The sequence below is a fragment of the Urocampus carinirostris genome, chromosome 9, assembly GCF_059441175.1.
Source record: "Urocampus carinirostris isolate Australia breed hairy pipefish chromosome 9, RoL_Ucar_1.0, whole genome shotgun sequence".
Classification (NCBI taxonomy): domain Eukaryota; kingdom Metazoa; phylum Chordata; class Actinopteri; order Syngnathiformes; family Syngnathidae; genus Urocampus; species Urocampus carinirostris.
Genome location: NC_142357.1, coordinates 11,998,884 through 12,015,176, shown reverse-complemented (window position 1 = coordinate 12,015,176; position 16,293 = coordinate 11,998,884). Strand labels below are relative to the sequence as shown.

At 38.6% G+C, this 16,293-nt stretch overlaps 1 protein-coding gene across 12 annotated transcripts in view; it reads left to right on the top strand.

Annotated features, from left to right (window-relative positions):
• Window positions 1-16,293, top strand: part of arhgef37 (Rho guanine nucleotide exchange factor 37) — a 79,287-nt gene that overhangs the window by 19,781 nt on the left and 43,213 nt on the right. For 5 of the 12 annotated variants that reach the window (XR_015851404.1, XR_015851403.1, XR_015851405.1 and 2 more), the window contains exons 9-16: window positions 1,529-1,633; window positions 1,703-1,816; window positions 1,895-2,064; window positions 2,869-3,016; window positions 3,095-3,223; window positions 3,635-3,830; window positions 5,201-5,388; window positions 11,058-11,300. Coding sequence is in view for 9 of the 12 variants with exons in the window: in XM_088344548.1 (XP_088200674.1) it covers window positions 1,529-1,633; window positions 1,703-1,816; window positions 1,895-2,064; window positions 2,869-3,016; window positions 3,095-3,223; window positions 3,635-3,830; window positions 5,201-5,388; window positions 11,058-11,273 (1,266 nt within the window). In the remaining 3 variants the exon portion in view is untranslated. Of the gene's footprint in view, window positions 1-1,528; window positions 1,817-1,894; window positions 2,065-2,868; window positions 3,017-3,094; window positions 3,224-3,634; window positions 3,831-5,200; window positions 5,389-11,057; window positions 15,180-16,293 lie in introns of those variants that run through there. The other 7 variants (XM_088344544.1, XM_088344541.1, XM_088344543.1 and 4 more) reach the window with 3 other exon arrangements.

Below are 16,293 nucleotides of genomic sequence, written 5' to 3'. Positions count from 1 at the left end.
CAGGTCTTGGCTAGGCAACCCAAAATGTTGAAAGAGCCATATTGGAACAAAAAAACCCATGTATGTTCATCTTGTAAAGACGTGCATAACAAGTCACACCATTTTCCAGTGAGTTTCGGTGAGGTATGTGTGCGACTCACAAATAAATGACCCCGCATATTATCAATCTATGTATTGGCAGAGAAAGAAAGTGATATGTAACCTGTTGCATCGAAAAACATGTATTATTGTCTTACTTTACTTAGAAATAAAGTCAATGCACTGCCCCCTTCAAATGAAATTAGCAATAGATAGGTAATCCTCCATTACGAAAAATAGTTTATGCAACGAGAAAAAAATTACTGCATGGCTAGCTTGCTAATACTATTGCTACTTCTATCGTTTGGGCCAAATCAGACTCATTTGTGTCACTATCAGCCTCTGCCATGAGGCAAGAGAATTGCGTGCCTCACTCTGCATCTGCTGACACTAAGCACATATTATGTTACATAGCTATAATATTAATAATATTTATAATTAGATGTGAAAATTGCAATTTCGATGAAGACAATACAAAAATTATGAAGTTCAATGAGAAATATTTTAACATTCATCCATTTTCTGAACTGCTCATTCTCACTAAGGTCACGGGAATAAATATGACATTCAATGTACAGTGGAACCTCGGTTCTCGACCATAATCCGTTCCAGAACCCTGTTCGAAAACCGATTTGTTCGATCACCGAAAATCGTTTTTCCCATTAAAAGTAATGTAAAATCGTTTTAATCCGTTCCAACACCCTGAATGCTTACCATGAACGTAAACATGAAGCTAACCCAGGCTAATCGTACGTTCGCGTTAGCGTAATCTTCCGTACGAAAGATTACGCTAACATGAACGTGTACAACTAAAAAATACAGGTCGTTTACACGTCATTTAGCACCCGGGTCTCCACAAAAAGTGGTGAGCGGTTAAAGGATAAAGAAAAGAATTATGAATAGGATTTCTTACCTTTGTGAAGGTCTGCAGAAGCCATGCTCTATTCCCTCGAAAGAAGGGAAACTCGCACACCTTCTTCATATTTTGCTATTATTTCTTTCTTAAATGCAATAGTTGTACGCACTACCCTTCTTTTTTCACCTGTAGCAACTTTGCTACTTGCAAGGACCCTCTTCGGAGGCATAATTGGGGGCTAAAACACTCCGTTCACCGATATCTAAAGCGAAAGCAAAAAGAAGTGCGCGCGCACGTCATAACAGTTCTTCACAAGGGGTGGGGGCAATCTACAGCCGTACGCCGCTCAGCATCGCACCCTAGCGTACCGGCGTTCGAACTCCGATTTTTTGAACGAAAAGCGAAGCAAGAATTTCTCGAAATTTTTGGTGGAGAACCGATTTGTTCGAACTTAGAGGCGTTCGAAAACCGAGGTTCCACTGTACTTTAATTTTTACTTTTCCATGATGACAGGAGAGACTCCGCAGTATATATTGTTAAATAATATTTATAGCACATTTTAATAGGAAATTGTCACATTGTGTTCTTTCGCAGCTGGTGGATGAGGAGTTTGATGCACTAGAAGCCTTCTTTAATGTCCTTGAGCACAGCATCTTGCAGTTCCTGGACAACGTGGAGCTCTACCTCCATCACCTCCAGGTAGCTTCACCTTTTTGGACAAACCTAAAATCTACAGCATCACCTTTCATCTTTATTTTTGATCATCAGACTTTTTTGCACTGTAAAACGGAGGAGTTCGACCTGGACATGGATGGCGAGAAGGCCCCAATTTGCTACAAGGAGATCACCACCGGACTCAGACAGTGGATCTTACCAGAATTTGTCAGTCATTAGCAAGCATCCACTTATTATTTAAATGATATTGTTGTGTGATTTATGTTTGTACTGTTTAATCCACAGGAAAAGAGGATGAGGACATTGATCCACAAACCTTTGTGTGCACTTCGTGAACTCTTGGTAGGCCCAAGGAACCTGATCAGGAAGAGGCTGCATAAGCTGCTGGACTATGAAGTAATCGAGGCCAAGCCTTCCCTGAGCTATGAGGAGCAGGCTATTGCCAACACGTATCGGTAAGGAATTAAGCAAAGTGAACTGTATGCTCTTTCTCCCATGTTCTGCCTATATGTAACGACAGAAACCTAAATACAATAGACTCTTGGGAGACAACATGAATCCCTTCTGTGGCGGGGATCGCAAAGTGAAATTGTTGTAGTGTGGGATAAGCAACCTATGGCTATGCGAACATGACCTGTACCCCAGATTAAAAGAAAAATGGTATAACTAAATAGTAAATACGAAATGTGTACTATACTTGTAAATGATTAAATAATATTGCTTTAGTTCTAAAATTAGACTTATCCAACTGTGTGGTATACCAAGTCTGAAATGATAGCAATAGGACAAAATCATTAAGATATATTTCTTGGCCAAAAAGTTAAAATCTGGGGAAGAAGGAGTTTTTCTTATTGTATTCATTTTTTCCAATTTATTTTAAATAATGATTCTACTCATGAGTCATGACTCGTGATTGAGAATAAAGATTCTAGTAGAAACTAGCAAAAACAATTTGTTGTTTTTAAGAGACACAAGGAAAAAAAGAGTTGGGCTGAATTTTTTAACTAAATTGGTCAGCATCCTGTTTCCTTTCAGTCATTGCTTTTTCATTTTTTCTTGTCCACGCGTAGTCAAGAGACACTTACTGAATTACATGTTCCTAACGGAAGGTTTTATTTGTCTTTTTTTTAATAAATCTGATGCTATTGAAGGAAACTAGTCGCTTGGTTAGGTTTTTTGTTTGTTGTGTCACTCAGGCATTTATTTTTGAAATAATTTCCTTGTAAATGTTTACAAAATGTAAAATGCTCTTTATGCAGAACTATGAACACGCTGCTGCTTAACGAGCTCCCCAAATTTAACGGTTTAGCGATGCAAATGATCTGGAGCATGCTTGGAACATTCAGCTGCCTACACATGGACCTTGCATCTGATTTAGAGCAGCTCTTCCATAGCTTCGCCCAACAGGTATCGTTCCAGGATCCGATCAATTATCCTATATAGGTGTCAAAGACCTGTTCTCAACAACTTTTCATCCCTTCTCAGCTTCCTCACAGCTCTCTAGTTACAAGCGTATTCTGGGAGTGGGCTGAGACTGCAGTGCTTGAAAGAGCCAAAAGGTTGGAGAGTTTGGGTCAGAGTATGGAGGAGAAATTATTGCGGCCCAACTCTCAGGTCTGTATGCACTTTAACATATCAATTACTGTAATACCGCATATATAGTTGAGTTGAGCGAACTTTAATTGAAAAAAAAAATGTTACATTTTAAAATATTACTTGAGTCATTTTAACAACTAACTGAGTCATTCTTTGATTTAGTGAGTCATTATTTTATTTAAGTCAATAACCATAGTGTGAAGTCTATTTTATTTCTTTGAATAAATCAAACAATTAGAGACGAGAGCAATCCATTTCAGCTCATGAAGAGATGTGCTCACCAGAATTCCATCTGATTAATGCTCCAACAGCTCCCCTTCATTATTACTGTTCAGTCACAGAATTTGGGGGAGGGATATTCAACACTTCAAGGAGGCCCATTGCTTCACATGATTTACTAGTTCTCTCTTTCCCATCCGGTTTTCGCAGCCTCTTCCCTCGTCTTTGCAACAGCGACTTCAGCTGCTTACTGACAAGCACAGTTCCGACAAGATCTACCAGGTGATCAGCACTGTGGTGGGCAGCAGAGACCTGGACCTCAACCTCGCCAAAGGAGAGCTGGTGGCCGTCATCAGCCAGGCGGACACCCGTGGAGACAAACGAAGGTGGCTTGTGGATGCTGGAGGTAATAGAGCATTCAAATCATGGATTATATTTACAGTTTCAATAATATTCATTAAAAAACGGACAAAAAGCGCTTGAGTACAGTGCTCAATTGAAAGCTTATTAGCACCATCTTGTGGTCAGTAGCGTCCATTCATTTGCCGTTAACTCAGGTGATGAGAATTCTCGTCATGTCAATGCCAAATGACTAGAATTATTCTCACAACTTTGTTTTTTTGTGTTGAAAACTTCAGAGTCAAGTTAACCTTTGTATGAACTTTGAAAATACTGTGCATCTTTTGGGACTTGTTTATTTCTGCCCAAAAGAAAGCTGTGATGCCACTTTTAAACAAACATTCTGTTCCAATTGAATTTGATAAAATTGTCTCAAAAAGAGAGAAAATATAGTGAAAATGGTTTGAATTTAAAACGATCTCTAATAACGTTTTTCTAAGTCCGTCCATGAAAGCATTCAGTCTTACACCAACACACACACGTATTTGGGACTCATGAGCACACGTGAATGACAAACTACTAATTGAATTTACAAAAAAATCAAATGTATTGTTAAGTAATAAGAAATTGTCAAGTCCCTTTGATGTTGTCTTTAAAAACAATTATTTTATCAAAACCACATCCTCACAATTGTCGGTGACTTTATAAATAAATAAGTGATCACTGATGAAAAATTAACCATTACTGGCAAAAAAAAGTTTGTTGACAAAAGATGATCTTTTTACAAAAAAAATGTTTTCTACAATTGTTGCTTAAAAATAGACACATTTTTAGTTGACTTTTTTATGATGAAATGAGTCTACTCTTTCTTTTGATGGTAGCTGTGTTTGTCCTGTCCAAAGACACTATTCATTGAGGTTTAGATTTCGCAGTTTTACTGCTACATGGATTTTCATCATGGGTTGTGTTCTGCACTGATTGACTCTAAGAGATAAGGTATTGGTAATACCTGAATACAGGTACAGTATACAATACTTTTATTTGGTAAACCATTGTTTGGGCCTGTAAAAGGTTTTGTTGTTTTGTTTTGATGTATGATTTAGTATTCAATTGTACATTAATTGTACAGAAATAAAGTTTTCTACCTAATGATTTTTTCTTATCACAGGTTCTCTTTGGAACAACCCCCCCCCGCAAAACGGGGTTCTCTGTATTCTGTAGGCCTTGAAAAAAAGTATTAAATAGGCTTAAAATCATTTTGCAATGTCGGGGTTACCTTTTTCAAATACACTTGGGAATTAGTGTTTAATCAGATGTTTATCCCAGTGCAAAGCGGGAAAAAAAATCAATAACTGTCAAGAGAAAGAAAAAAAAATCAACAGAAGCAAAACCAGAATTGCCCACTCACATGGTATCTCTTGTGTACATGACCCACAGGCAGACGAGGCTATGCGCCAGCCTCCAAGTTGAGCCGATATCACCAGGCCGAAGAGGCACCTCCCCCCTCGCCTCACCTAGGTCTCCCTCAGGGCGATGGTGCTGTCAGGAGACATTCGTACACAACAGAGATGCCGCACAAAACCACAGCAAAACATGGGGTGACGTTTAGCCAGCCATGTTTTCAGGTGAATGCGCAAAACTTCTCACTCCTCATTCTTTTTTAATAATACCCACTCTCAAATGGTTTGAGTGACATTACTTTACGCACTACAAAGTGCACCTGATTATAAGGCGCACCCCCCAAAAATGCTTCTTTTTTCATATATTTTCATATAAAACGGGACTATAAGGCGCATTGAATCAAAATAATGAAAATATTTCATCCAATCATTATGTGTATGTCCATGGAATGGAATGAGTGCATTAAGTGAATGAATGGATGCTTGAAATTATGCTGTGGAAGAGGGCACATGCTCCCATGGAATTTATCATTTCATTCTATCTATCTATCCATCTACCTTGGTCCTATCCCTCAAGAGGGGTGACCGACAGCATATCATACACATACAATAACAAAGAAAATAAATAGGGAAAAAAATAGCACAAAACACAATAAATAAAATTTTTTGAACCATGGCCAACCCAAATGCCCAAACACACAAAACAAGTTAGGCACCTCAGCACCTAAGTTGGTCATGCTTTCGTCCCTCCAGATGGAACGGGACACAAGAAAGCGGCCATGTCACTCGGGTCAGGGTGACACAACACACTCTTTTGTTCAACAGCAGGGCCCGACAGCTTTCACTGGTTTACCCCTGCCGCATCATACAGGTGCCCTGCCCATCCCTTAAAACGCATCTAAACATCCCACTATCCTTTAACAACACCTCTCCAGTCATTCCTATCACCAACAAGAGCTCTAGCTTCCACTATATTTAGACCTTTTTCCCGCAGTGCACTCATAATACCATCCATCCAGGTCCATCGCGGCTTTCCTCTTGGTCTCCTTCCATTTACTTCTGCTCTGTAGATCCTCTTCAACATTCGCTCCTCATCCATCCTCTCCATGTGTCCAAACCAACTGAGTACTCTCTCATCCACACACTTGCTCAGTTCCATTGCTACTGCAGTTCTGTCTCTCACAATTTCCTTTCTCAATCTATCCAAACTTGTCACTCCTAACATACTCCTCAAACACTTCATCTCAAAAACATTTAATTTCCTTCTCAAATTTGCATTCAGGCTCCAAGTCTCTGCACCATACAACACAGTCGGCACAATCACACTCTCATACAGTCCCCTCTTAACATCATTTCATATTATTGCATATTCTTCGTACTTGTTTGTTGATATTGTCTCTTTTCTGTTAGTTTTGTGAAGTTTTTGGTCATATAGTCATGTTTTGTAGCAAGGCACATTGGGTGGCTGTGGGGATGGGAGGGTGGTCCTGTAAGTGATGGCACCGCTGCATGTATGAAATAAATGAGACTGCACGAGAGGCACGAAGGGACATGGCAAATGTGAACAAAGCTAATGCGAATGAGGAAAGCAATAAAAAGAGTTCAAACTAACACACACTGGACCTAAATGGTGTCCCCTGAAGTGTGCAACATAAAAATGCAAAGTAATCCTTATTTTTACAAAATATACCTCTGATTTGATTACGTCTTTATTTTCTGTAACTAAGGGAACACAATTACAATGTTTTTACGGATCCTGATTACATATTACAAAGAGCTTTCTTTTCACTTTACAGAAAATACATTTTAGAATATCACAATACATTTTTACATCTTTACATTTTAACAAGATACTTTTAACAAGAGATCGTATAGTGGATTTTTAACGTTTACAATGGATTCAACATATTTTTCTTTCGTCTGAATTTTAACCAACATCATCCTTTTTTAATGTATATGAAAAAATAGAAATAAAAACAATAATGAGTATAAAAACGGGTACAAGTTACCTGCAAATGGATGAGTCACAACATTAGCTTTTCTGTTGGCTTTTATCTCTTTGATCTCTACAAGGGGAATTCATAATTTAGTAAAACAGAAACAAAACGAAAATAAACCTAAACAGCTTGACAATATCAATCACATTACTGTGCATGTTGAGAGATTTGTCAGCTGGGGTTATAATGTTTAAAATTAACTTATTTTGTGGAGCACCAAAAGATGTGTCTTACCATTGCAGTTCTCTCTGGTAAGACTGCCAACAAACCCCGCCTCCCGGTCACATGTCAGAAGCCAAAACCAAACCCCACCCCATACCAGCAGATAGCACTGTTGGACTCATCATTGCAGGACATTTACCAAAAACTATACACATATTTCAGCAGGAATTTCAATAAAACAAAATTTATTATTACACCCGTTACATACACCCCCCTGAAATTCTGCTAAATATGGGAGTGCTACACTAAACAGAAAAAAAGTCACATGCCAAAAGTCCAAATACTGATGAAAAAAAGGACACGTGGTGTGTCTTCCATTGCTTATTTTAAACTTACCAGATGGTTACAGTTCATTTCTTAAGGCAGAGTTATTTTTTCTCTACCCTGTGGATACAGTATTAAAAGGAACAAACTGAAGTGCATGTCAGTTCTAAAACTCTCCCAAAAAGGAGTGTGAAAAGAAAGGAGGCGATCAAACTCCTAACTAAGCACAGACTCAAAGATGCCTGTTACATCTCTGAAATATAAAACATTGTTCCTGTTGTTTCAAGTGCTCACATAGGCACAATTCTTGTTTCTTGCTCAAGCTTTGTTACTCAAACTGAAAGTGCATCTCTAAAGAACCTAAACAAGGAACTAGCAGATATTGCGGACACAGAGTTGTCACCTACAAACTGGTCATTCTTCTGACAAATAAGACGACTGGGAGGCCTGATGGACTGGCGGACCCTAAGATCATAACGGCTAGGTTGAGTACAAATAACCTGAGCATGAGGGTCTGGGACAGTCAAGTCTAAACAGTCAGTATCAGGGGAGACAGTGTCCGGATGGTCAGTGTTCAATGGGGTCTCGTCTGGGAGGACAGTGTCTGGTGGGCCCATATCCAAAGGGATCATGTTTTCAGAGCACCGAGGTGGGCTTTCCGTATTGTCACTTGCAGTATGATCATCATCTTGTTCGTGGATGTGCTGACTTCCTTGACTGGATGTACCGACTGTGAGAAAGTCAGACTGGACATCAGATCTGCTGTCTAGTGAGTTATCCTCCATCTCTGAATGAACTTGCTCTTCACCTGACTGTATCACCCAGTTTACTGTACGGACATCACTGCCTTCGACCGCGTCAGGTAAATCAGGACATACATCACTTCCATGCGTAGCAGCGTCACACCCTGAGTGTTCAGATTCGTTGGCCATATCTCCCTCATAGGACAAGAAGCTAACAGAGAGCAGCAAATTCCTGTGAACTACCTTCTCTTTGCCCGTAAGGCAATCCTTGACTCTATAGACATTGAGATCAGGCTTGACTGATATGACTTCATACGGGGTCGACTCCCACTTATCTACCTTGCGTTTCCCTGGGACACCTCTGTTGGCGATCAACACCCGGTCTCCCACGACGAGGGGTGATCCTTTGGCCCTGAGGTTGTACAGCTTGGCATGGCGAGTCTGTTCTCTGAGAGTATTCCTCTTTTCCAGCAGCTGCCCTATTGTTTTATTGTCTGCCCCTATCTTCGGTGTTTTTTCTTCCCGTTTTGACAACTACACTATGGATTACTTCCATCCTATGGACATGGGTTTTAGCGCACAAAAAATGCGTGTATTCAAAGAATTTCAACTCCTTGCCCTGAAGAATTCTCGTGCCGGCGTGATGAAGGGGCCTATCGTGGAAGAAGAGCCGGAGCTAGCTAAGCGGCTAGCGGCATTATAAGTCTTCGGTACCATCCGTAATCATGGTAAATGCGAACTCACGACCAAATAAGATCATCGAGTGCTGGTGGAAAACATCGAAGCGCACAGGGAGCGCAGTTGCTGTGTTTTGCGGAAACGTGGCTCACGTTTAGCATTCCGGACGCTAACGTGTAGCTACCCGGAGCAATCCGGCTTCAACGCCGCTAAACAGAGACACGAAAGCCGGGGGGAATCGGAGAGGAGGCGGACTTGCTAACACAAGGTGGTGTATCCCTGGATTTTCACAAAGAAAAGTTTTCCATCTGCCGCAGGGATGTCGAACTTTTGGACTGGCGTGACGTCATCCACTCCGCTACAAGCACCCCTTGGGCATCATGTTAATCTGTTAATAAACAACGGGGTAGACTGCTGGAAGTGTGAATTTCCCTACGGGGATGAATAAAGTATCTATCTATGTATCTATCTATTTATCTATCTATCTATCTACATAACGCCAATCCATGTATTCTATTCAGCCTGTTCATAACAATAGGTACAAGTAGTATTAAAAGTGGTTCAAAAATATAGTGACTGGTGTGAGACAGGGGTGTGTGATGTCACCATGGCTGTTTAATGTGTACATGGATGGTGTGGTGAGAGAGGTGAATGCAAGAGTATTTGGCAGAGGTGTAGATATGGTGGATAACAGTGGAACAGTGTGGCAGGTAAGTCAGTTGATGTTTGGAGATGACACAGCGCTTGTGGCTGATTCTGAGAAAACATTGGTTGGTAATGCAGTTTGGAAGAGTATGTGATAGGCGTAAGTTATGTGTGAATGTTGGGAAGAGTAAGGTGATGGAGTGGGCATGGCCTTGGAAATAAGGTTGGATGGACAGGTCCTGGAAGAAGTTGAAAGCTTTAGGTACTTGGGTTGTGATGTGGCTGCAGTTGGTGGAATGGAGTGCGAGGTATTGCACGGAGTGAATCAAGGAAGCAAGGTTTTGGGTGCCCTTAGCAGAGTGATGAGCAACAAGAGTATGAGTGTGGATGTTATGAGGGGACTGTATGAGAGTGTGATTGTGCTGACTGTGTTTTATGGTGCAGAGACTTTGAGCCTGAAAGCAGATTGAGAAGTAAATTAAATGTTTTTGAGATTAAGTGTTTGAGGAGTATTTTAGGAGTGACAAGATTGGATAGATAGAGAAATGAAATTGTGAGAGCCAGAACTGCAGTAGTAGTGGAATGGAGCAAGCGTGTGGATGAGAGAGTACTCGGTTGGTTTTGACACATGGAGAGTATGGATGAGGAGCGAATGTTGAAGAGGATCTACAGAGCAGAAGTACATGGAAGGAGACGAAGAGGAAGACCGCGTTTGACGTGGATGGATTCTGTTATGAGTGCACTGCAGGAAAGAGGTCTAAATATAGTGGAAGCTATTGCTCTTGTTGGTGATAGGAATGAGTCGAGAGGTGTCGTAAAAGGATAGTGGAATGTTTGGAAGTGTTCTAAGGGATGGGCAGGGCACCCGTATGATGCAGCAGGGGTAAACCAGTGAAAGCTGTCGGGCCCTGCTGTTGAACATAAAAGTGCGTTGTGTTACCCTGACCTGAGTAACTTGGCCGCTTTTTTGTGTCCCGTTTCATCTGGACGGACGAAAGCATTACCAACTTGGGTGCCGAGGTACTTAACTTGTTTGGGTGTTTGGGCATTTGGGTTTGCCATGGTCAATTTTTTGTGGGATTTTTTGCTACTTTTTCCCTTTTTTATTTTCTTTGTTTTTGTAAGTGTTTGTCTGTTTGGGTAGATAGATAGATAGATAGATAGATAGATAGATAGATAGAAGTTGGAAGCAGTCGAGAACTGTACATACAATTCAAGATCAAGCCTATAATAGCAAGTAAAAGGGGATTATTTTGTGAAATAATAGTTAGAGTAAGAGTTATGCAACGTTGCAATCTTGTTAGCAGGCTAATACAAGAGCCTTCAAATGTTTTTCTTCCTGCAGGTGTTTGCAGCATATGGCTTCATGGCACGAGGGAACCAAGAAGTTTCTGTGGCTGCGGGTGAGCCAGTACGCGTCCTGGAGTCTCACGACAAGCGCGGCAACCCCGAGTGGAGCCTGGTAGAAGTGCGAGGCCGGCAGAGGGGCTACGTGCCCTCAAACTACCTCACCGTGGCCCCCATCGCAGCCGCAACGCTCACCCGCCAGTCGTCCTGCTAGCAAACTTCTGGCGCTTGTCGTGTCAAGGTTAGCCCAAGTCATCAACTACCGTATTGATGTGTGTATAACGAGCACTTTTTTTGTACCCCAAAAAGAACGCAAAGTTTGGGTGCGCTTTATACACGAGGTTTTACCATAGTACATTACTGTATTTGAGCAATGGTTGATCAGGTAAAAAAAAAAACTGAAACAAAATTTTCTAAGATTTTTTTGTCAAAAAATGGGAGAGTGCGTTATACACACAAAAAAATGGTAATTAAAAAAAAAAGGCTGGCTGCACATTTAAAACAAAACACTGAAAATATAACCACCACGAAAACCAAGTTTGATCTAAGGACAAAAAAAAATGAATAAATTTATCTAAAACTAGGTATCAAATTGTGTTTTTCTTATTTAAATAACATCATATTTTTATGACAGATAAGGTAATTTAAAATATGCAAATTTTCATTTCTTCACATACAAACACCGGACTTGTCATGCAATTTAAAAACTTCATAATTTTTGAATTAATTAAAAAAAAAATATTGCAAGCCTTTTATTGTTTTAAGAACGCTGATTAGGGCTTACAGCATACTGGTATAGTTTTTCATGATATTCTAATCTTTTGAGATGGGATAGTTTTTGCCATTATCAACAATATAAAACATTGTCAGATTTGCAATGTTCAAAATACTATTAATTGCAATAATTGAAAAAAATGTTATTGTAATATAAAAATTGTTTTTTTGTTTTTTCTTGTTTTTTCTTGTACTTGGTTCGTCGCAGTTTTTTTAAACCTAAAATTGTTCTTGACTTTTTTTTTTAATTTTAGGCGGCTTTTTTCTTCTTATTTTAATTTTTTTTATTTTTTGTAATTTTTATATATTTTTTTAGTTTTTACTCAATGTTATTTTTCTTATTTGGGATGTATCTTTTGTTTTTATAATTCCCTTTTTAAAATTCTACATTTTTATTTGTTTTTTGACTGTAGCATGCCAATTTTTAAACCTTTTTGTCAATGGTTCTTGAAATATTTGTTTTGTTTTGCTCAAATGATCTTGACTGTGCCTTAATTCTTACCCTCAATGTGTTTTACTGATAACTGGTTATGGACTGGTACTTGACTTTTTGACTTGTTTTAACAACTCTTAGTTTTTTTTAACCTTTGTTTTACGAAGGCAATCTTCTGAACTTATACTGCTCAAATGGTGCAAATGTGTAAGATGTAAGAGGTTCTCTTCAAAGCTTTGCAACTAGAAAGAGAAGAGAAAAAAATCCTGGACACTAAAGGATGTGATGCTGTTTGTTGCCATGGAAATGCTCTCACTCAACGACTTACTTGACTGTGAAACGAAGGAAAGGACACTCCGGATTTTTGCCTTCTCTGTGCACTTTGTCTTTGATTGTTTACTTTTTTCTTCTAAATGAAGGACCTTTGATGGAATTTCGCCGCAGACTCGTTAATATTCAGCAGTATTCTACTGATTTATTAATACACAAATATATTTAAATTTCAAGAAGCAAAATAGCTGCCCCCTGAAATTGATAAAGTTGCTGCCTAACTAATATTCTAGAAATTATACATTAATCAGAATATCAAAACAAATTAGGAATTACCTTTTACGACTGATCCAACCCTTTGTATACAAAAATTATTACTAATTAGCATACTTGAATAAAAGGCTAAAGAATCGTGACATAAACTATCATCTGCCCACCAGTAGAGGTTGCTAACAGTACATTATTACGAAACAATAGACTCCTTTTCTTACTGTATTTGGATGAAGACAGGAAATTGCAAGTTTGTGAGGATAGCTGTCCTGGAAAATAATTATATACCTCTCATCCCTAATATGATATAGTACTACATTTAGTACAGAGTCTTTTTTAGTACTGTATAAATTGTACACAAAATATTTTTCGCAATTTGTGACCTTCACACCTGAGGTTGTTATTTATGAAGGATTTATTCCTATATATGTATAAACAAATGTATTGATACCTACAAATATACGTCATATAATTAAATGAACACATAAATAAACCACAAAATCGAAAATCCTATTAAAATGTATTTTTGAAACACTTTTCAGCCAATGAATTTGCACTCAAAATGCTGTGTAAAAGCATTCATAAGAAAAATAAAATCCGCTCCTTTTTTATCCACCCAGCAACCCGGAATACCAAATACACAGACACACAAAATGGTGTAAATTAAACAAAATAAATAATAATACAAATACAGGTATTAAATAAATACAACTACGGCAAGGCGCAGACTAACCATGTGAGGAAGGGGACCTGAGGGAGGCTCATCCACACTGATAGGGATGGCCTCAGGAATGAATAATACATGCAATTTATTCATTTGTTTATGCAATTTCTCATTCATTTATTTTTTTAATCTATGTTGTTGTTTATTTTGTCACAACAAAATGTAATTCCGGGCAGCACGGCGGCGCAGTGGTTAGCGCTTGTGCGGCACAGTTCATGTCATGGGAACCTCCTGCGTGGGTTCAAATCCAGCTCCAGACTTCCTGTGCGGAGTTTGTATGTTCTCCCTCTGCTTGCGTGGGTTTCCCCCGGGCACTCCGGTTTCCTCCCACATTCCAAAAACATACGTTTCAGGTGATTTGGCCGGTCCAAATTGTCCCTAGGTGTGAATGAGCGAGTGGGTTGTCTGTCCCCGTGTGCTCTGTGATTGGCTGGCAACCAATTCAGGGTGTCCCCTGCCCACTGCCCGGAGATGGCTGCGATGGGCAAAAAATGACAAAATACTCAAAAAAATACTCGACAAAATAGATGACGAAATACAGGACAAAGTACTCGACAAAATACATGGAAAAAATAGTTGACTAAAAAAAGAATACATGACCAAATACATGACAAAACACATGAGGAAATACATATCAAAATGCATAAATATATGAATAAATTGCATTAATGTCATATATTTGAGTATTACACTATTTATGTTTTGATTTATTTACATGTTATATATTTGAAAGTATTAATTTATTTATACATTTATTTATACATATGGCAAATTGGTTCTCCATAGATCTAACGTGATTCGATGTCCTGTGTTACATTTCTACACAAATATAATATTTGATGGTACTTGCTGTGAATAGAAGACCCTAACGGTTCTTGACACATCCAGAGTACTGAAATGATCACAAAATATTGCAGCTGACTTTAACATTGATGACAGCAGAAGCAACTAGATGGCGGACAAACCAAAACAAACATCCAAGAGTACCCGTGCCCCAGCAACAACCCACAGGAAATGAACCAAATGATGCTTTTATGAGCTCGTAAATAGCAGTACTTAAAGTCGACATGCTCTTTACAACCCTTCAACGCCAACACTCAGGGAAAAAAATGCAAAGCAGTCTATTACACGATACGGTCTTATTATTTAACACATTTAGCATCTTTGATCACACAGGAAACACATACATGTATACTCGGGTAGTTTGTGCGTTGAAGAACAATCGGACACAAATGCAATCATATTTTAGCAGGGTGTATTGATGACTCGGCGGCATCGTAGGAAATTAAAATAATTTGAAACAGTCAAAATGCAACATAATGAAAATGTCATACACGATCAATGCACTGTCGCTAAAATGAAAGCTATAGGAAATATTTTGTGGAAATGTTATACTGTAAATATTTAAGTCACCCTCTTGTTTTATGGGACAATAACGTAATGCTATTTATTATGTGCTGCAGCGGGTGTCAATTCCCAGTATTACCACAAGTCTATCTTGTTCTGGTTTTGTGTTGGTGTATTTATGTTGCTTTTTGTATGTTTTTTTTTTTTACTATTAACTTATGGGTGATATCACAAGTGCTCATCTTAACGAATGTAGCAAGCGTATGCTAGAGATTCTTCAATAAACGTCGCAATTCAACTCATTCCATGCACCTTCTTTATAAAAGTCTTTGGGTAAAAAAAAAAATCCCTTGTTTTTTGCAGGGGTTGCCTTTTAAAAACATCCTGCCATAGTCAAAACCCGCAGAGTAGAAACCTTTTTTAAGTTTTGTTTTATTTATTTTTTACTCAAGAACAAACCCAATTTGCAGATAACTTCTGTGCTGTCAAATTATAATTTTTAAAATAATCTTGCCGTTTTATTGCACATCTGTATAAATGAAAAACATCATCAGCTTTTTTGCACATGCTACTTTCACACCACCGTGTGAAGGTTATAAAATACTGCATTTACCCTCTGGTTCTGTCCTACAGAACCATATATTTTTCCATTATCAAACATTTTGAAAAAAAGGTGCCAAGGAGCCTCTAAGTAGCCTCTAAGACCCGTATCTGGCTACAGAGCAAGTTTAGCAGGTGGAAAAGTTCACAGTGTTGACGATAGATCTAATTTTTCTTTGTTTAGTCATTCGAATGCACGGTGAAATATCAAAACCAGGACAAGTAAGGGATAACTGCCGCCTAACTGCAAATCATTGTTTATCTTTCTTTGTTAAACTTCAATTTTTGGAATTCCAAGCTCTGTTCAATTGTGTAGTTACAATCAAGTGTTGTATAATTTTACAAATAAGTCATTTGGCTGAATATTAGTTGTAACTTTGTTACTGTGAGTGTCTGGCTAGTTTTAATTTTAATTTTGTTACAGTTGTTTGATAGAAAATATAAAAATAGAAGGTGATCTTTAGTTCTTGGTGTGTGAATTCTCCACATTAGCTGACAGATAAAATTCTAAAGCTAAGCTAACAAGGTCAAATTACTTATTTTTAGCATTGATTTGTGACCTGCTATTGTTTTTGAAAGATTGCATCAGATCAAACTGCCCGAGTATTTATATCGGTGCTGGAATATTAGTCTTTTTTTATATCTACTAGTGGCGTGCTGTAAATTTCACACCTGGGCCTTCTCTTCAGTCTGAATCAGTGAGCCGGTCTGTCCGTGAAAGACGCATTTTTCAGTGTTTCAGTGGTGTTGACTTTGAATTTATTAATTAAGGTATAAAATACCATTAAGAATGTGGAGCAAAAAACTCAAAAACCA